This window comes from Equus quagga, chromosome 5 (assembly GCF_021613505.1).
Source record: "Equus quagga isolate Etosha38 chromosome 5, UCLA_HA_Equagga_1.0, whole genome shotgun sequence".
In the NCBI taxonomy this organism is placed as follows: Eukaryota; Metazoa; Chordata; class Mammalia; order Perissodactyla; family Equidae; genus Equus; species Equus quagga.
Genome location: NC_060271.1, coordinates 31,469,243 through 31,489,837, shown reverse-complemented (window position 1 = coordinate 31,489,837; position 20,595 = coordinate 31,469,243). Strand labels below are relative to the sequence as shown.

Sequence of the window (20,595 nt, the reverse complement as noted above, 5' to 3'; positions counted from 1 at the left end):
GGCCTGACTTCGCCCACGTCTGGCTTTCGCAGTTGCTTTGCTGGGACTTCTGGGGCCTGTCTTTGTCCTAATCCAGACGCCCAGCTCCATTCCGACCTCCAGCTTCTGGGAATGTGCTGTGTTTGGCTCAAACCTCTGTCTACATCTTGCTCTTGCTTCTCCAGGGCCTGGTTTCCCAACGTCTCTGGAATTCCTTGTAAGACAGTCTCTTGATAGCATTGCCGTGACACACACACAAAGAGAAGCAGAGGGACCCCAGAGCCACAGAGTGGGGACAGAGAGAAGGAAACACAAGCCTGGGTTTCCGTAAAAGTCACAGCTTCACCATGCAGGGAAGGAGAATTCCCTGTAAGGCCAGGCTGCAATTTGTAACTCTGGGCATATGACACTAGTTGCCTAAAAAGGTCAGATATTTTAAATTAAGCAGAAAGATAACCCGGGTCCACCTGTGCCAAGTTCCCCATTTTCTCCTAAAGCCAGGGCTCACTCTTGCTTCAGGTGTTTGAGGAAAGCAGTGAACTCTCTCCTCAGAAAAATGTACGTACATACCCTAGATAGCACACCCCCCCCACACACACTAAATACGCACACATCACACACACTAAACACCACACACACACATATCATACTCCCCCACCACACACACCACAGACACACAGAGGCCCAGCGTGGCCAGCAGTTACAGAGGGTCCCAGGCTCCCTGAGGCACACCCAGATCCCAGGACCCGCTGCGTTTGCCCTCTTTCCTGGGCCTCCAGGTGCGTGCGGGAACCCCTCCGTGAGCTCTGGCAGGAAAGGGCCACTTGCACCTGATGGCGTGCAAAAGGCATTTTCAAGGTGTGCGCTCTCAAGTAAACAGCTCTGGGTTCAAACTCTCGTCGGCCACTTACTAATTGTGTGTGGCCTCAGTCTTCTCACCCATAAAATGGGGATAATTTCCCCCTTTCATAGCATGGTGCTGAAGGCTGCACGCAACGGTCAGCAAATGAGCCTATCATGTACCAGTTCTGGGGAGGGCTCCACATGTATTCACCTTCCAAACACGTCACACGTATTAACTCGTTCAATCCTTCGTGAGATAGCTATTATCATTCCCATTTTACAGATGAGAAACTGAGGCGCAGAGAGGTTAAGGAGCTTGTCTGAGATCACACAGCTAAGTGGCAGGGGCAGAATTCAAACTCAGGCAGTGTGGCACAGCCTCTGAGCTTCTAACCACTGCACTATACCTCCTCAAACGGGCTTGCTCCCTCTTCCTTCCCGTACTATCCCCTTCGAGCTGGGTCAGTCCTTCCCTCCTGGAAGTTCCACGGTGGCTCCATCATGGCACCACCTCTGATTATACATCTTTGTAAACACGTGTGTCTCCCCCTCACCCTGTGCTCCACGGAGACAGGGACTCCTATCCTGGCTCGGCCACAGAGCTGGGCGACAAGGCAGAAGAGAAAGGCAGATCACAAAGCAGGGGAGAGTGGGGCTCTGGGGCAGACAGCTTGTTTCCTGGTCTTGACATTTTCTAGCTGTGGGCAGGGGCAAACCAGCTCCCTCATCTGAGCCTCTGTATTCCCATCTGTAAAGGGGGGATAATAAACATTTCTACCTCAGCTGGTGTGAAGATAGAACCGGCAATGTCCCTGTAGCACTCAGCACAGTGCCCAATACAGATCGGCTGTGCTCACTCTCCAGATGGGCCAGGAGCCCGAGGGATGGGGAGTTGCGATGGTCTGGCTGAAAGAGCCCTCTGGCTTATCTGCACTGAGTCACAAGCCACTGGCTCTCAGACTGGGACAAAGCTGGAAGGGCCTGGCCTCTTGTCCGCCCATGCAGAGGTCATGCCCCGGCCCTCACCTCTGCCGTCATCTTGGCAATGAGCCCAGCGGAGATGGCCCCGCTGAGCACGTTCCGCCTCAGGCCGGGGTTCCTGGGGTCCTTGAGGTTGCTGATTCGGCTGCGTACGCGATTCCGGTACTTCATGTCTGTGCTCTTGAGCTCCTGGTAGATATGTGACATGGTCAAGGGCCAGCCAGCCATGCGCAGAAGGGCAGAGAAGGATGGGGAGCCTCTCCCAGAAGCCCAAGGAGCCCCAGGGCCATCTCTTCCTCTCCTTGGACTTGCACAGGGGCCGGGCACCTTTGTGACCTCTGATTCCCCAAGTGGGGAATCTCATTTGGACATTTGGGGTCAGCCATGTATCAGGGACAGGAAACAGCCTCCATGGTGAGCTCAGGTGGTAGCAAGCACTGTGGTGTCAGGGACCCCACGAATGGGCATCCTGGGTTTGTCTGTGACTCTTGTGTGATCTCACATGGGTCACATGACCTCTTTGTGCCTCAGTTTCCTTGTGTATAAAATATAGGGCTGTAATGAGGTTCAGTGAGCTAAGCCACATGATGCACGAGGGTGGTGTCTGGGACATATCCAGTGCTCAAAATCAAGGGCTGCTGAGATGACGACAATGACGAAGATGACCTCTAGTTTGGAAGGGCCTCTGGAGGTTATGAGTCCAGTCATCAGAGGAAAGCATAAGATTAGGAACCACATGTTTAAGGCTCTAAGAAGTATTGCAATAAAGAAATGGTTGAGTTTTGTTTAATCTGGTGTTCCCAATATATCAGAGCATAGAACCTGCCGCCCCATTTCCCTACTACCTACTACCATCCCATGGAACCCACTTTGGGAATGGCTGGTCAGGTACTTCTCTCATTACCAGATGAGGAAGCTGAGGCTTAAAAAGGGTGCAGGCCCTCACTCAAGGTCACAGGGCAAATTCCCGGCAGAGACGGGGCTGGAAGCCAGATGCCCTCCTAACAGTAATGCTCTCTCCACTCCCCCAGCAGGAAGTCACCCCTGGCCACCAACCACAGTGAGTCCTCTGTGCAGACACTGCATCCCAGACAGGCCTCCCACCCCCGCCTCCCTTCTCCATCCTCTGGAGGAGCTCAGGGCACACAGCCGCGATTTCTTGGGCTCCTGAGCCAAACAGAATCAGGAAGACAAAGCCTTTGCTGGGAAAAACCATATTCGAGAAAGAGACTGCAGGGAATACGAAAACTGGAAATAGCTGACTGGCTAGAAGTGGTGGGAGGGAATACGGTGTTATTTATTTTTTCTGTTATTGTTGTTTTAACGTTTGTACAATAAAAATGTGAAAAGAAGGAATATGCCATAATGTATTTGAAAGTCAAAAAGTTTGTTTAAAAATCTGTATTTGGGATTCCGGGTGGCGTGTATCCGCTTGGCAGGTGGGGACAGAGGGCTGCAGTGTGTCCATCCGCCTCTTCCTGACTGTGTCTCCATTTCCTGAGATCACAGGGGAGGACTGGGCGGAGCGAGGACCCGGGGTCACCGACCCCTCAGAGGGGCGCATGCGAGCCCCACGGCTGCCGTGTTAGTCCAGGGTCGCTCCAAAGAGGACAGACCTTTTCTGGACACAGAGCATTCGAGCCCCCAAACTTACCCTCCCCGTGACCTCCCACCACGTCAGAACAAAGAGAGAAAGGGTTGATGCAGCTTTGATCTCCTCTCCTCCAGGGGAGGGGGAAGGAAGGAAGGCAGGCTGCGAGTGGACTGCGAGTGGAACTGAGCACCGGATCATCCACCTTTGTTTCATACTTGAAGGTGGAACGGACTCCTTGGAGGGACAACTGTTCTGGAGAAAACAAAGATGAAGCTCGTGATAGTTCTGACACCTTGTGCTCTGTGTTCCTGAATTAATTGGAAATTATGAAAATGTACCTGGTGAGGAGTTGGACAGCTCAAGACACACCGGTTAATAATTTAATGACGGCGGAGGGAAACTCCCAGGAGATGTGCTGGAGGATATTAGGGTGAGCCTCAGGCAGGCAAGTTTGCTGTCTGCAGAGGGGCCCCCACCCCTCCCCAGCAGATCCAGTTGAGCTCCCCAGACAGAGCCCAGAGGCCTCCAAAGGGTCACTCACACCTTGCTGTGACATCAGACCCCCTATCCCTTGGGGATTCTGTCCTCGTCCCTTCACGTCACTCTGACATGCAAAGCTTTGCCTCCGGTAAAAGAAATTCCATGCCTTCATCCAGTGGGCACTGTGCGGAGGGAGTATTTTCCCCAAGACAAAAATCTTTTGGTGCAATGGGCCCATATCACACAGGTGGTCACCCTCCCACCCCGCCGTCTATAAGGCCCCTTTCAGATAGTGGGAGAAGGGGGCACATGGAAAGAGCTCAGGGCACGGAATCCAAGGACCAAGGTTTCAGGCCAGCTCTGACAACCAGTGGTTCCTGAGCCTCAGTTTCCTCATCCGCAACATGGAAACACCAGCCCCTGCCTCACAGAGACTGTTGTGAGAGCTAACAGAGGTAGGAAGTGTCATTTGCCCATCACAGTGCCTGGTACATATTCAGGGGTCAAAAAGGGGAGCTGTTATCTTCAGAGGATGGAAGAGAGGGAAAGGCTGTGCAGGAGAAATGCTGTCCTCTCTGTCTGCTCTGACACTTGATGTCACAACCCAGGCACGTTGTGACACCGCCTGTCTGGCACAGCAGTTGGGCCTTCAGGTTCCGGAGTCACATTTTCTGGGTTCAGATGCCAACTCTGCCACTATTATTTGCTGTACGAGCTTTGGCAAGTGACTTAACCTCTCGGAGCCTCAGTTACCTCACCTGTACAATGGGATTAATCGGGGGACCTACGATGTGGGACCGTCTGCAACACTGAATGAGGCGCTGCTCGTAAAGAGCTGAGCTAGAGGCCGGCAGGTGCGAGACTTAATAAATGTTAGCTAGAATGCAGAATTCCGGTTCGGGGGCACAGCAGGGGGCCGGCCCCAGCCTCTGCCCTCCTCCCTCATTGTCCTGGGTCCCTGGCACCAGGGGGACTTGCTGCTGACAGCCCAGCACCCGCAGCCCCAGCACAACTCAAGGATATGATCTTCAATTTCTGATGCCATCTTGTCACAGTTGACTCCATAGTCCTTGTAATCATCTGAAAGAGATTCGGCAAACAGAGACATGACCTTGGCAGTGAAGCCTGCTTGTACCGGGCACTGTAGCACTCCCACTGCTGAGCAAGACCGCAGCTCCTCTGCCCTTGGGAAGCCCTTCCCTCCCCACCCCTGGCCCAGACCCTCTCACCCTCCGCCTTCAGGGCCGCTGAGAGCATCTCCACACACTTGTCCCGGACAGAATCCCCCGTGAGATAGCAAGGCGCCAGGAGGCAGACGGAGGGGGCAAAGGTGGGGCTCGAGGGGCTGCTGGGTGTTCTGGGGGTCTCCGCTTTTGATTTGCTGCTGTTTGATCTGAGGATGACAATCAGTAATGGTCATTTTGACATTAAGCGAATAAAGCATTTATTGAGCACCATTCTAGATGTTTCTATGGATGATCTCCTTTAAGCCTCATAACAAACCTGTGAGGTAGGTACTATTTGAGACACCTGACATGGATCATCTCATTTAATCCTCATAACAACCCCATGAGGTTGACACTATTCTTACCCTCATTTTAGAGTTGCGTTTTAAAGCGAATTTTAGAGAAAGATACATGTAAAATACTTTGACTCAGGTCACACCTCTGGAAACGAGTAGAAGCAGAACTGAAACCCAGGTGGCTGAGCTGCGATACCAGGCCCTTAACCAACCACCACACCCTGCTGGTTACAGAACAGGGAAACGACGACGCCAGTAACCAGACGACAGTCCCTTCATCATGCACCGCGCTAGCTGCTCTCTCCCCAGGCTCTCCCTGAACCATTCATTTGCTCATTCAATAAATATTGATGGGCACCTGTTCTCCAGGTACTTTGCTAAAGACAAGGGAGAAAGCAGACAGGTGAGAAAAGCTCCCTCTCTCAAGGACCTCACAGTCTGGTGGGCAGTGAATTTATCACCATTCAAACGATTACCACCGTTACGGGATGGGGAGCGGGCTCTTGCCATGTCCAGGCACTGTGCCACACTTCAGCAGCTTTTTCTAATTTAATCCTACAGCAGTTCTCGGAGGGAGAGGCTCTCCTTGTCCCCATTTCCAGCTGAGGGAACAGAGAGTTACACTGCTGAGATCTGCTTAAAGTTCCCCTGCTAAGATCCAAACCCAGGTGTGTCTGATTCCAACGCCTATGCTCTTAATTCCTATGAAACACTTCCTAAGAATAATCCCATTTTGGTTTTGGCTTAAAAAACCACAAATATACATATGCAGAGATGCACGGATGACTGGAAGGATAACCACGTGTCTTGGCTTGGGCCGCCAGAACACAGACTTTAACAACAGAAACTTAGTTTTCATACTTCTAGACACTCGCAAGTCCAAGATCAAGGTGGTGGGCAATTTGGTTTCTGGTGGGAGCTCTCTTCTGGGCTTGCAGACGGCCACGTTCTTGAGAGCAAGCGAGCTCTCAGGTGTCTCTTCTTCTAAGGACACTAATCCTATCAGATCAGGGCTCCACTCTTATGACCTCATTTAACCTTAATTTCTTCCATAAAGGCCCTGTCTCCAAATACAGTCACATTGGGGTTTGGGGCTGCAACACATGAACTTGCCGGGGGGGGGGGGGGGTCACAAACATTCGGACCACAACACCACGTTCATAATAATTCTCTCTCCAAGATGGGATTATAGGAGATTTAAATCTTTTTCTTTTGCTTATACATATTTTCTAAATCTTCTATGAAGAATATATCAACTTGTATAATGAGAAACTCTTTTCTTGTTTTTTGTTTTTTAACACTGACGAGCATGAGTGGTCACTCAGTGTTGATGGCTCAGACAGGCTTCCTGTCCTCCTGTTCTCAAGGAAGTGCCAGCAAAAGGTAGAAGCAACCCAAGTATCCATTGAGAGATGAATGGATAAACAAAACGTGGTATATAATACAATGGAATATTATTCAGCCATTAAAAGGAATGAAATTCCGAAACATGCTACAACATGTATGGACTTTGAAGACATTATAAGTGAAATAAGCCAGATACAAAAGGACAAAAACTGTACAATTCTACTTATATGAAGTACCTACAGTAGTCAGATTCATAGACAGAAAGCAGAATGGCAGCTGCCAGGGGCTGGGGAGAGGGGAACGGAGTTAGTGTTTAATGGGGACAGAATTTCAGTTTGGATGATGAAGGACTTCTGGAGACGGGTGGTGGTGACTGTTGTACAACAATGTGAATGTCCTTAATACTACTCCTTAATACTACTGAACTGTGCACTTAAAAATGGCTAAAGTGGGTAAATTTTATATCTATTTTACTGCAATAGAAAAATCTATATAATAAGTGTAATGAATGAGAGCAGCCATCAAACCTGAAATATGCAATGACAACTAATCTGTTTTATATATTTGGTAAATCTTAATCCATTTGAAATGATAAAATATCTTTTTTCTCAGACTGAAAAAAAAGATTAAAATGGAAAACTTTGCTATTTGTATTTGACCACAATAAAAAAAAGTAAAAAAAAAAAAAAAAAAAAGAATGAAGTACTGATGCATGCAACCAGAAAAAATCGGGTCAAGGCTCAGACTCCAACTGGCGGTGGTCCCTTTCAGGTCTTCATGAAGAGAGTGCTGGGCGATGTCACAAGAGGCGTCGTCCTCCCGCATCCCGGAGGCGGCCCGTGCCAACAAGCATCACGATGCCAGGGCTTAAGAAAGGTCAAACAGGTCACACACTACAGTGCAATTCAGTCCAAGAAATTCAGCAAGGGATGGGGAGTAGGAGTTGGGCACTAGAGGAGCGGGCATTCTTGGCAGAAATGCCTGGAAGCGTGGAAGTCTATGGTTTGTATGTGCAATGTTGGGGGGCTCAGGGCAGCTGGAGCGTGAGCGTGAGGGAGCTGGAGAGAGAGGATGTGGACAGACTCTGGGGCTTGTGAAGGATGGTAATAACAAAGGCCACCACTTACTGTTTGCTATGCGTTCCTCTCTCTAACCCTGAGACTCACACGTGACTAGCCCCATTTTACAGATGAGGGGATGGAGCCCTGGGAAGTGAAGTGACTTTGTGAGAGTCTCACACCTCCCTCCCTTCCAGAGCTGCCTCTGCACTACTCTTGGGGACAGGGCCCAGTACTCAAGATGTCACTGCCTTCATCTCTTGGCTGTTCCCCAGTCTCATCTTTCAGTAACCCATCAGGATCTGCCAGCCAGCCCTCATGCCTCCTAGGAAAAACTGACTCATCGGAGCTGAAGAAATGAGGGTCCTTCCTTCACTCCAGGGTCTTCCCACACTGAGCCCTCGTGGAAGGGCCCAAAAGGCTGACGCATTTCCTAAATCCAGGGGGCACCACTCGCATTGTCACCTGGGTACCCCTTGGAGTTGCACAGTGGACAACCTGGGCAGCCACACCAGGCAGCTCTGGAACTATGGTTGTAGAGGACGCTGGGCTTCTGACAGTCTTTCAGGCCCAAGGAATTGTGTCTGAGAGTGAAGCTGACTGAAGAGCCCAGGCTTCTCAATGCTACAAACCTGAGGTTATAAGAGAATCCCATTCAACAGCCCCCCGAGCACCCCTCAGTGTGGATTCTGCCAGTGACCTCTTTGTCCTCCAACCCCTGCTGTTTCGCCTGACCTTGGATGCCCTCTCTCACCACAGATACCCTTGGACTGCCGGGATTCTTGTATTCTCTGGAGCTCTGAGGCTCATCAAAGCTGTCTCAGTGCTGCCACGGGGGCGGGAGGGGGGCGGGGGTGGTCTGGGGACGGAAGGCTCTCATAAGGTTGACATTTTGAATCCCCAAAAACTCATCCAGAGGGATTCCCTAGCTTTTATTTAATTGTTAATGCAGTTTGAACCTTACTGTTCTAGATGAACTTACCCTGGATTCTACCCAACCCTGACAACTGGGTGGCCTGGCAGCCAGGGCACAGGGACAGCGAAGCTGAGCTCCAACCAGCTCTCCCTGGAGTCAGATTTCAGCGGGAGGGAAAGCTGGGGTGAGAGGCTGGGACGGTATGAACTCTGGTCTAAGGGGCTGCCTGCGACCAGAACCAACGTCTCTGCACAGCCCGTCCCTGCCCCAGGCTCTCACCCACAACAGCCACAACAGCCCAGAAGCTGCTCGCCCTACATCCTCTTGCCCCCTTACCGTCAATTTGCCACACAGCAGCCTTGGGGCCCTTTCAAAAACTCACAGCTGATCCCAGCATTCTCCTGCTTCTGACCTGCTAATGGCTTCCAGCTGTTTTTAGCATAAACTCCAACTTCTCACATGGCCTTCCAGCCCCTGCACATCTGGCCCTGCCTCGCCCCGACCTCATCTCACGCCAAGTCCCCTAGGGCAGGGTTCACTGAAGCCCCCTCCCCCTCGCTGCTCCTGTCTGTTCCTTAAACACCCCAGTCACTCTCGGCATAGTGCCTTTGCGCTGGCTGGTCCCTCCTCCCGGAAGGCTCGTTCTCCTCCAGATTTCCCTGTGACGGGTGCTTTCCTGCCAGGCAGGCCTCGGCTCCAATATCACATCCTCAGGGAGGCCTTCCCTGACCACCGCGGCCAAGTGCACTGTTCCTGCTTGTAACTCTCTAGCACGTGACCTGATTTCTTTCATTCATAGCACTGATCCAAGTCTATAATTAACTTGTTTATGTGTTTATAAACATTGTCTGCCTCCATCTCCAGATTACAGCTTCCAGCGTATAGGGACCCCGTTGGCTTCCGGCACCTGCAACAGTTCTAGGTGGGCACCTGATGACTCCTCATTGAATGAATGAACACAGGATGAGTTGAGGGAGCTGGCCACAAAGAGGTGAAAGGCACATCCAGGGGGTCTAGGCAGAGCTGAATTGGGCAGGGGACAGGTCCTCTTTGGAAGGCCAGTGGCCCCATTCCCTGAGTTTAAGAGAAGGATCTCCTCTGAGCCAGCATCTGTCAACTCCCATGACCTGGGCCATCCCATCTCCCACACCTGGGATGGAGTCCCAGATTCTTCCTGGCACCGCCCCTCACTGACCCGTGGGCCCCATCACCACACTCTCAAGGTCTAGGACCCAGCTGTGGGGAACCACCAGGGGGAGCTTGGAGCAAGCTGCTAGGAAGGAGTCATAATAACAAACAACAACGAGAACTGGTCCTTTGGGGAATGCCTACCCTGAGGTGGCATATTAATTAAGAACCCAGGCTCCAGAGCCAAACTCCCAGGTTCAAAGCCTGACACCACCACCTTGTAGCTATGTGACCTTAGGCAAGTTCCTTAACCTATAGCTGCCTCAGATTTCTCATGTGTAAGATGGGGATAACCATAATACCCATCTTATAGAGTTGTTGAGAAATTGAAGCATCTAAGAGAATTTCAGTAACGAAGGATTAGGAAACTTACAGAGATTACCACGTTAAGTGCGAGTATTGTTACCAAGCACTAGGCATTTATTGAGCACTCACACGGGTTACAAACAGTGCTAAGCATTTCATTACCTCATTGGAGCCCCACAGTGACCTTGAGAGGAGGTCATAATTATACCCACCTTCCAGATCAACAGACTGAGGCTCAGAGAGTTGAACTTGTTCAAGGTTATCGAACTTGCAAATGGCAGAGTCAGACCACAAGCCTAGGTCCGCCTGCCTCCCAAATTCTTTTCAACACATCTCACCACGTCTCTAAAAGGCAGAGGGTTTTCCAGAGTCCCCTTATGCGGCCTAGGCTAGGCTGCTTGCTTCATTTTCCCCCCACCTCCTTGGCAGGGCACTCCCAGTCCGGGTCCCTCCTCCTGGCTAGGAGCTGGCTGGCTGGCTGGCTGGCTGGCTGGAATTCGTGTCTGGGTGGCATATCCGGCAGCCATGCTCATTCTGCTTTCAATGCACACGATTGGGAAGGGTGCCAAACTGCAGAGAGGGCATCACTGGAGTGGGGGCGGGGGTCTGGATTGATCAACAGCTTCCTTCTGTTCCCTGAATGTGCCAGCGCCAGCACCAGCCTGTGGTCTGACACCGTCAAGCCCTCAGAAGACGCTCCCGCCCCAGGTCAGAGCAGAAGCACCTGGAGGCTCGCTGCTCCTGCGCGCCACCTCGAGGGCATTTTGGTTACTGCACCGCCAAGCAAGCATAAGTGCTCGGTGAGAAAAAAAATTGCACCAACTCGGACAGCTGGGTCCTAAGGGCAGCTGATAAAAGCAGCCTTCTTCCCTGTCACAGGGATGCCCCTCATGGTCTGCTCCCTGGGACTCCAGCTACAGTTCCCAGAGCACCAAGCTCGCTCATCCTGCCACACATCTGCACGCATATTCCCTCTGCCCTCTCTTGGCTTGTCTACCGGCAAACTCCTATTCAGCTTTCAGTGCTCAGCACACACTCTCTTCCATGAAATCTCCTGTGACTTCTCAAGTCATACTGAGACACTCTTCCTATGTTCCCATTGTTTTACAGCTTCAAAAAACAAGCATTTTCGCGTCTGCTTCTACACTAGTGGTTAGCTGTACCAAGGCAGAGATCTGAGTCTAAAATCTCTGCCTGGCCTTAGGGGTCACAAACTGGCTAGCTACAAATGTGCTTTGTTTGCTCTACTGTGTCTCAGAAAAATAGGAATGTGCTGCCAATATTTAAAGTTGGGAGTGTCCTCTGACAATCTAAATGTCCAGCTTTCCTTAAAAAATTGGAAGACGTGGAGTGCTGGACTTTGGTTTCTACAAAGCAACAAGCCGCTGGGGCTGGGGAGTGGGCGCCCCCTTCAGACGGGCAGGTGCTCTCCAGTTTGCCATGGTCTCCACTAGTCACCCAGTGTGTGCACAAGCCCTTGACCCCCGGAGGACGTTGAGTTTGCAAGGTGTTGAACAAATGTGCTCACTGAATGAATGCATGGGTGGATGGATGGATGCATGCATGCATGGAAGAGAAAGATGAAATAGAGAAGCAGAGAGTGCAGTAGCCACTCCGGGTAGGGGATAAGGTGAATTTACAGGACTTGCTTCTGTCCCTTTGGGTGGCCCACCCCAAATACTGACCCAGCAGGAAATGGCACAACTGCTGGAAGGACAAACATATTCTGCTCGACTGACCTTCAGAAAGAGAATGCATTATGGGATGGAGCCAGGAGACGTCAAGGCCACAGTCAAAGTCAGGAGAGGAGCCTGGAGTTATAAATCCTTACACAAATGTCGAATGTTTTCATTACAGCATCAAACCCAGAAATGGATTAGTGGTCAGTGTTTCATTTTGGGACAGGACGATCCTTTGTTATGCAGGGCTGTCCTTCACATCCCAGGACATTCAGCGTCTCTGGCCACTGCCTTCCAAATGCTGTGGCGCTCCTCCCTCACTCCCACTGCAGACTAAGTGTCTGTGTCCTCCCCAAATGGAAGCCCTAACTCCCAGTGTGATAGGACCTGCAGGCGGGGCCTTTGAGAAGTAATCAGGTCAGGATGAGGTCACGAGGAGGGGGGCCCGTGATGGGATTAATGTCCTTATAAGAAGAGGAAGAGAGACTGGAGTGCTCCCTCTCTCTGTCTCTCCCTCTCTCTGTCTCTCCCTCTCTCTCTCCCGTGCAGACACAGAGAAAAGGTGGCTGTCTGCAAGCCAGGAAGAAAGCTTTCACCAGGAACTGAATTGACTGGCACCTTGATCTTGGACTCTCCAGCCTCCAGAACTGTGAGAAAGAAACATCTGTCGTTTAAGCCACCCAGTCTATGATATTTTGCTATAGCGGTCCAAGCTGACCAAAATACCCCCCAAGTCATAGTGACAACTGAAAATACCTCCAAAAATTTCTAAATGAACCTCATTGAGAACCACTGGTCTAGAACCAGGACGACACTGGAGCCTCCATTCCTGGGCCTTACTCATGACACACGCGGCTAATCGACCAGAGAACTCACAGTCTTACTGTGTGGGTCTAGGACTCGGAGGCAACATGATGTATGAGGTTTCCTCCTCTCCCCTGCCTTGGGCTTCCTCCGTTAAAGCAGAGAGAGGGACACACATGGAACAGGACTTTTGGGATGGAGAAGTCCATGGCTTCCTTTACCTTTCCATCGATGGCCTTTTTGGAGAGGAGGTGGCCGAAGACTTGGAGTCCACAGAGTCTCTCCTGAAAGAAGAGAAACTGGAGGTGAGACTCTCTCGTAGGCCAGCATCAGCACTGATCTACAGAGTTCAGAGGCTGGGGAGAAAGCATCCCGGAGCCAGGCCTGCTGGAGTGAGGATGGTGGAGCCTACCTGGACCACAGCTGCCCGGGAGAGGAAGCTCCAGGCAGTGCTGGCTGGCCACCCTCACCTGCCCTGCATCTAGTGAAGCAGTACAAGGAAGGAAACCTAATACGCACCAGATACATTACATGCGCTACGTCACGTACTACTGGTTATTAACGACATTCTCAGCGGGCCCCGCTCCTCCTTGCTATCTGGCAGGCCTTGTGGGGCCCACGGAGATTAGAATTCCTAGGATTGCCTATTCTCATGAGGACCTGGAGAAGGTTGGCTTCAGTCACCCCCACAGGCACCTTAGGAGGAAGAGAGGAGAAGCACGTAGGCCTTGAAGATAGAAGAGCTGGGTTAAAAGAGTAAGTGAAAAAACAGGGTACAAAATTAGATGCGCGCAGGGACCGGCCGGGTAGTGCAGCGGTTAAGTTCGCACGTTCCGATTCTCGGTGGCCCGGGGTTCACCGGTTCGGATCCCGGGTGCAGACATGGCACCGCTTGGCATGCCATGCTGTGGCAGGCGTCCCACATATAAAGTAGAGGAAGATGGGCACAGGTGTTAGCTCAGGGCCAGCCTTCCTCAGCAAAAAAGAGGAGAACTGGCAGTAGTTAGCTCAGGGCTAATCTTCCTCAAAAAAACCCAAAAAACAAAAAAACAAAATTAGATGTGTGCTGTGCCTACAGTCATGCAAGAAAACCAATGCCTAGATCGAAAGAAAATACACCCAAATGCTAACCATGGTTATATTACAGCAATGGGATTACAAGTGAAATGTTCCCCCCCATTTTCCAAAATGCACGTAGCTCCATTCTTTTTATGATACAGAATGCATTTTTCTTTTATCAGTTTTATAAAATTAATCTGTTTGTAAATTGTTAATTCCCGCTCCCCACCTCAGTTACCAGCTCTCCTTTTAATTCCAGTGCATGTGTCACCTGCTAACACACTAGAGAATTTGCTTATTTATTATATGTATTGTCTGACCACTCCCCATGTAAATTCTGCAAGAGCAGAGTTCGGCGGGTTTTGTTCGGTGGGTTTTGTTCGCTGTGGTGGACGCTGTCTGTGCCACACCCATGTTCCCTCGGCACTCACTCTCCCAGTGCTGGGACCCAAGGGCTTCCTTCTACAAGCTCCCTTGGGCCTCTGCACTGGAAGTGCTGGGGAGTTAATGACCCCAGGAGCAGCCCTCAACCAGACACGTGGGAACTGGCAGACCAATACCCCGGCTGCCTTGTCCCTCACGTGGGCCACCTTGAGGTGTGTTCTCCACTGTTCCCCAGGAGGATTTAAGCCCTGGTCACCCACAGCAGTAACCTGCTCATGAACACACCGCGTGCTGGCTTCCTTCCCTTCCGTGTCTCACTTTCTCACTCCTCTGTACATCTTCTGAAATCAGGTCCCAAATAAACCCCTTGCACTTGACTCCATGTGTCAGGGTCTGCTTCTGGGGAACCTGATCTAATACATTCACTGATGTATCCCAAGCAAGCAGAATGATGCCTGGCCCAGAGGAGCTGCTCTGTAAAAAGTTGTTGCCAACTGCTGTGAAGTCGAAAAGTACAGAAATATAAAAACTTAAAAAGTGGAAAAAGAAACCTCTTGAGGTAACCGCTATGCGTTTAATGTCTTTCCTTCCAGATCTTTTCCTACGTGCACACAAACATATATAACACTTATAATTTAAAAAGAGAGGCACCGGGGGCTGGCCCTGTGGCACAGCGGTTAAGTGTGCATGTTCTGCTTCTCGGCGGCCCGGGGTTCAGTGGCTCGGATCCCGGGTGCGGACATGGCACCACTTGGCAAAAGCCATGCTGTGGCAGGCATCTCACGTATAAAGTAGAGGAAGATGGGCATGGATGTTAGCTCTGGGCCAGTCTTCCTCAGCAAAAAGAGGAGGATTGGCAGTAGCTAGCTCAGGGCTAATCTTCCTAAAGAAAAAAAAAAGAGAGGCAATGACATGAGTTGTTATCCCACCCTGCCCCTGGGCAGGTCATCAGTTCCCTCACCTGTCAAGCGGGGAGAAGCTGACCTACACCTCGGGGCTGCTTGGGAAGAAGACATTACATCATTTACATCCCTACAGCAGTTCCCAGCAGAACGAAGTCCTCCAGGCTCCATAATCCCAGGCATCTGATTTCCTGTTTTCCAGCTTGTGCGATGCTCCTGCATGGATTTCTAGCTCCCACCTCATCCTCTCCGTGGTCTGGGAGACAGTGGGTGAGGCAGCTTCAGGGGCTGGCCTTAATTATCCTGCGGACCAGACCCATCCAGCTCCAGACTTTCACCCCGGCTTAAACACAGGGGGAGGCCGCAGAGGGGCAGAGGGGAAGAGAGACCCTCCTCCACATCCCGCTGCAATCCCACACCAGGCCCTGGGTGCTCCTCTGTCGGGTTCCTCCCCGAGTGCCCCATGGGGATGGCAGGTGCAGGCCAGAGCGGAAAGGCAGAATTCGTGCAGTGAGAGGAAGAAGGGAAGACAGGACCCTCTACCCCGAGACTCAGCCTTTTCTGGCCCTTCCTTATTGCTTTTCTTTTTAGAACAAACCAGAAATATTCCACAGTTACTGCAAATGATCATTATGAAAAATATTCAGGAACATGAAAAACTGCTTAGAATACAACAAGAAGATAAACAAACAGGGACGTAATCGTTTGTACACTCTGCCTGTAGGAACGGAAAAATTACGTGCGTAAGTAGATCAGGACTGGGAGGGAAGAGGAAAATAAAAGCTGTTTCATTTGTTGGAAGTGGTATACTGACAAATACTTTTCATTTTTATGTCAAATTTCAATAATGCGGTTATAGTGTTTATATAATAAATAACGATAGTGAATTATTAAGAAAACTAAAAAGAAAGGAAGTTCCCTAACTGAGCTGAAATGCGACCCCTGCCGACTTGATCCTCCCAGAAAGGTGGGGAGACAATGTCACGACTCTGCTCAGCCACAGTGACAGCTGCACTTCATAGCTTCACAGCTGTGGGCGGTGAGCTGGCATCAAGAATTCCACATCCCAGGAAAATGGTTTTAGCGTGCAGGACTATTCTGTGCATCGCAGGATACGGAGCATCCTCTCTGCTCTAAGTTATTTTTACAACGAAAAATGGGAGTAGTGTGGTGGGGGTGCACTTCCCTCCTGGTCAAGAATCACTCCTCCGACAGTGTGTTTTCTGCAGAACACTTATTTTACAGGATTATAATAAGCATTCATTTAAAAAGGAAAAAATGTTTCAGAAACACCTGCAGTGGGGCCGGCCTGGTGGTGCAGTGGTTAACTGCGCATGTTCTGCTTGGGCGGCCCAGGGTTCACCGGTTCGAATCCTGGGCGCGGACATGGCACCACTCATCAGGCCATGCTGAGGCAGCGTCCCACATGCCACAACTAGAAGGACCCACAACTAAAATATACAACTATGTACTGGGGGTATTTGGGGAGAAAAAGCAGACAAAAGAAAAGAAAAAAAAGATAAAAATGCTGATGTATCACAGATGGTATTGTCCATATTATCTCGTATTATCTAGTACCATCAGATACTGTTCAGTTTTATCTCGTACCACTTCCTTATCTATTAGATGAACAAGACTCCCCCCGCCCCGCCAAGAAGTTAAGTGATTTATCTAGTCACATAGGGAGTAGGTAGGATTTATTTTTATATGCATAAAGGTTGTTATCTACCATGATGGATAAGACATTTGGGCCCTGGAAAGCCGTGCAATTTTGGGGACCCTGGTTGGGGTGGGCAAGAGAGAACGGGCACGAAGTTGAGACAAACAACCGCTCTATATGTCTCAGCAGAGGTCTGGGGTCTGACAGATGAAGACTGGAATCTCACTCTGTCACATAATGGCCGTGTGATCTTGGGAAAGCCCTGGCTCTCAACCTTCAGCTCCCTCATCGCTGACAAAGGTGGAATGTCAGCTGTTACTAGGAAACAACGCTGATGGTGCCAACGACCCCTGATGGGTAACGTACGTCTAGACAGGAAGCGCTATGAGTGAACTATAAATAACTAGCAGAAAACCAAAGCTTCTGAGGCTGCCCCGAGTGCAGTGAATCTTGCAACTGGTCCTCGCCCTTGCTGGGATCCTGGAAGCTTTGTCGCCGGGACTGTTATAGCATCTGGGACATGGGGCTTCTAAGTCAGGGGGTTCCCATCCATTGCAGTCTCATTCCCTGCAGCTGGGCTGTCATCTGCCTGGGTCAGAGAATAGCTCTGGACACGGTGCCGGCCCCTGTGAGGACTCTGGCTGATGAGAAACACCTGAGGCTGCCCTGCTGGCACAGCACATCTTTGTCTCCTGTCCCTGCCTCCTTCTAGGTGACGCCAGTGCCAAGGAGGCCTTCTGGGGTCTTGTGAGTCTGTCTGGTTGAGCCAAAGAAGACTCCCAGAGGGGGCCCCCTAGGAGATAACAATAACCACCTCCTGGGGGGGGGGTGTGAGGATTAAGCGAAGTTATATGCACAGAGCTGCTGGCAGAGGACGTGACAAGTGTTGGCCCCAGAAAAAATACCTGTCTTTGGGCTCTTCCCGTTTTTTCCTTGGTGGAGAAAGGCCTGCTTCTGGCTTCCAATCGGAACAGTCAATCGCTTTTTCCTTCTTCTTTGCTTTTTCTCTTTCCTCTCCTCTTTCTCCTTTGGGGGGTCCGGGGGAGTCTGAAAACAAAAGGGTGGCATTGTTCCTCAACTCAGCTTTGTCTCAGCAGGACCCAGCACGGCTTTGGGGAGGAAGAAGCAAAGGGCAGGGTCAGGGACAGCCACACACACAAATATAAATTTATACACAAGATGCATATACAATCTGCACATATGGTGCAAATCCACATTCACACAGAGGACAGAAAGACATGTGCACACACCTAGGCACATACTTGTACAAATGTGTATATACAGACGTGCTACACAGACAAGCACACAAGCACACAGAGATACGTGCCTAGGCACATGTACACAAAACTCACACGTCTACAAATCTTGCACTTGCGTACACAAACACAGACTCCCCACCTGAGGCCATCTGTCATTTGTTAAGTCACTCAACAGACATACGCTGAGTGCCTGCCAGGCATAGTTTCAACCCAGATACAGGGAGGAAAACATGGCCCAAGTCGACCTCCCCCCCTCTCACCCAGCAGCCGCTTCCAGTTTTTGATGAGGACTTTGGCCAAGGACACCACCTCCTTGTCTGAGCAGTGCTTGCGGACCCCATTAACGGCAACTCCAATCCTGGTCGTCTGCGAAGCGAGAGGGTTAGGAGCTGGCCTGGGAATGGACACACGGAACCGGCTGCCCCCACTGGCAGGACCTGCCCCGGCTCAACCACCCCTTCCCCCAGCCTCAGCCTCTCCAGAGCCCCAGCTCTGACCTGTGGCTGAGGTAATTACCCTGATCCTATAACTGGGGCCCTGACCTGTGCCCTCACTGAGGTCCAGTGCCCAAGGAAGGCCCAGCCCCCTGCACTGAGGGATAACTGCAGCTTTGGAGAAAAGCTGAGGTGATGGTGGTGGGTTTGGCTGGTGACGAGGACCCCGCCCCATCCCCCACCCCCTGGTGTCTCTGAGCTCGAGTTTCAGCTCCAGACACAGCTCTGGCTACAGCTTGGGCCTGTGCCAATTTTTTCAATTTTTTTTTCTGGGCCAAGAGCTTCTGGTAATGTTTGGGGGCTACATGGGCAACACAGGGCGGGATCTAAAAATGGGGGCCTTTCCCTCTCCGTGGATCACTGGCCTCTTGGATTCCACAGGCCCAGGGCCTTGAGAATTGGGATTTTTGAGGACAGCAAATCAGTCTTTCTCTCAGAGCCAGAGGGTCCCCTTGGAAGGTACCCCGCTCCCACGCAGATGCCTCAGGCCCCACCCTCAGAGCGCCTCAAGGTCTCCCCCTCCCACCGACCCTCCCCTCAGAAATTCCTCCCAGGTCCCACTCTTGGAGGTCTCCCTCCCCCACCCCCAGAGTCTTTCCCTTCCCCAGGTCTCCCCGCCCCCCACCCGCCAGGCACTGCCCCCAGGGCTTCCCACCCCCACCCCACCTGGAGTAGCTGGATGGACATCTGACAGCTGTTCAGCTTCTTCAGAAGATCGAGGGCCCCTTCCTGTGGAAGGCCACAAGGTGAGGACCAAGGGCGGCGGGTTCTGCCCCAGGCCCCTCTCTGACCACTGTGTGGTCTTGGTGGGAGAGAGGTGGGCAGGAGGCATGGGGGAGACGGTTCCAGCTGCAGGATATGGGCAGACAAGTGGTCGAAGGACAGGCAAGAGACAGAGAGGGAGAGAGGAGGAAAAGATTCTGCCCCAGACCAGCTCCCTAACTTCATCTCCCACCACCCAGCTGGGTCCAAGTCCCTCTGAGCCAGTGTCCAGCCCTGAGCCCTCCGGTTGGTTCAGCTGTTCTTTCTACTAGGCATGCTCTCCCCTTCCCCATCTTCTCTAAAATTAATCACTTCACAGTTTATTGTTATCGTTTTTGTGTCTGTATCCTCCTCCCCTCACTTCCCAAGTGGGAGTTTCTACAGGGTGAGGATGGCGGCTTTTTTTTTTTTTACAGCTTTATTGAGGCATAATTGACCAATAATAAACTGCACATATGGAGGCTGGAATTTGATGAGCCTTGACATCCGCATACACCCATAAAACCATCACCAAAATCAAGATAAGAATATAGCCATCATCCCCAAAAGCTTCCTTGTGCCTCTCTGTAATACACCCCTCTTGCACCTCAACCCCAGGCCCAGGCCCCCACCATTCTGCTTTCTGACACTAGAGGAGGAGCTTGCGTTTCTAAGGATTTTCTGTACTGTAACGGACTCTCTTTTGTCTGGCTTCTTTCACTCAGCATGAATTATTTTGAGATTCATCCACGTTGCTGCATAGATCAATAGCTCCTTTTTATTGCCGAGTAGTATTCCTTTGCATGGATATACCATACTTTGTTTATGCATGCATCTGTTGACAGGATTTGTGGGCAGTTTCCAGTTTGGGGCTATTACAGATGAAGCTGCTAGGAAGATTCACGTACAGTCTTTGTGTGGACATATCCTTTCATTTCTCTCGCGTAAGGAGGACTGTTTTAATCTCTGAGGCCTCGGGGTTCAGCACACAGCCCAGGGGTCCCTCAGTGAATGAATAAAGCAGAAAGCAGAAGGCGGGAGGGGAGAGCGGGGGTGGGGGGGTTAAGAAAGGGGACTCAGATGTGAAAATCTGCTGGCTGCCAGGCCCTGAACAACCTCTGACTCATTTCAGCCTTGTCATTCCTCCCACCGGCTTCCTAGAAGCCAACCACAGTCTCCTGTCCTGAGATCAGTTTCCTGGGGAGCACGAGACGACTGTGTCCTGTATGCCCCTTGCCCTGGCCCCACTGTGGGGTTCCAGCTGCCAACCCCTGCCCTGCCAAGCTTCCTGGACCATGTCCCAAGATCTGCCCTCTGTCAGTCCTCAGCCTCCCTTAGCTTGGGCTCACAGTGTGTTTTCAGAAGTGTGACCTGTGTGCGTGTAAACTTAACGGCATGA

General features: G+C 51.1%; 1 protein-coding gene across 1 annotated transcript in view; it reads right to left on the bottom strand.

Moving 5' to 3' along the window:
• The window catches only part of TCEA3 (transcription elongation factor A3), a 32,082-nt gene that overhangs the window by 7,805 nt on the left and 3,682 nt on the right, over positions 1-20,595 (bottom strand). The window contains exons 2-8 of the mRNA XM_046663400.1: positions 19,122-19,184; positions 18,222-18,327; positions 17,608-17,749; positions 12,919-12,981; positions 5,107-5,270; positions 4,901-4,957; positions 1,849-2,003 (exon numbers count right to left, since the gene is read on the bottom strand). Of these exons, the coding sequence (XP_046519356.1) occupies positions 1,849-2,003; positions 4,901-4,957; positions 5,107-5,270; positions 12,919-12,981; positions 17,608-17,749; positions 18,222-18,327; positions 19,122-19,184 (750 nt within the window). The remainder of the gene's footprint in view (positions 1-1,848; positions 2,004-4,900; positions 4,958-5,106; positions 5,271-12,918; positions 12,982-17,607; positions 17,750-18,221; positions 18,328-19,121; positions 19,185-20,595) is intronic.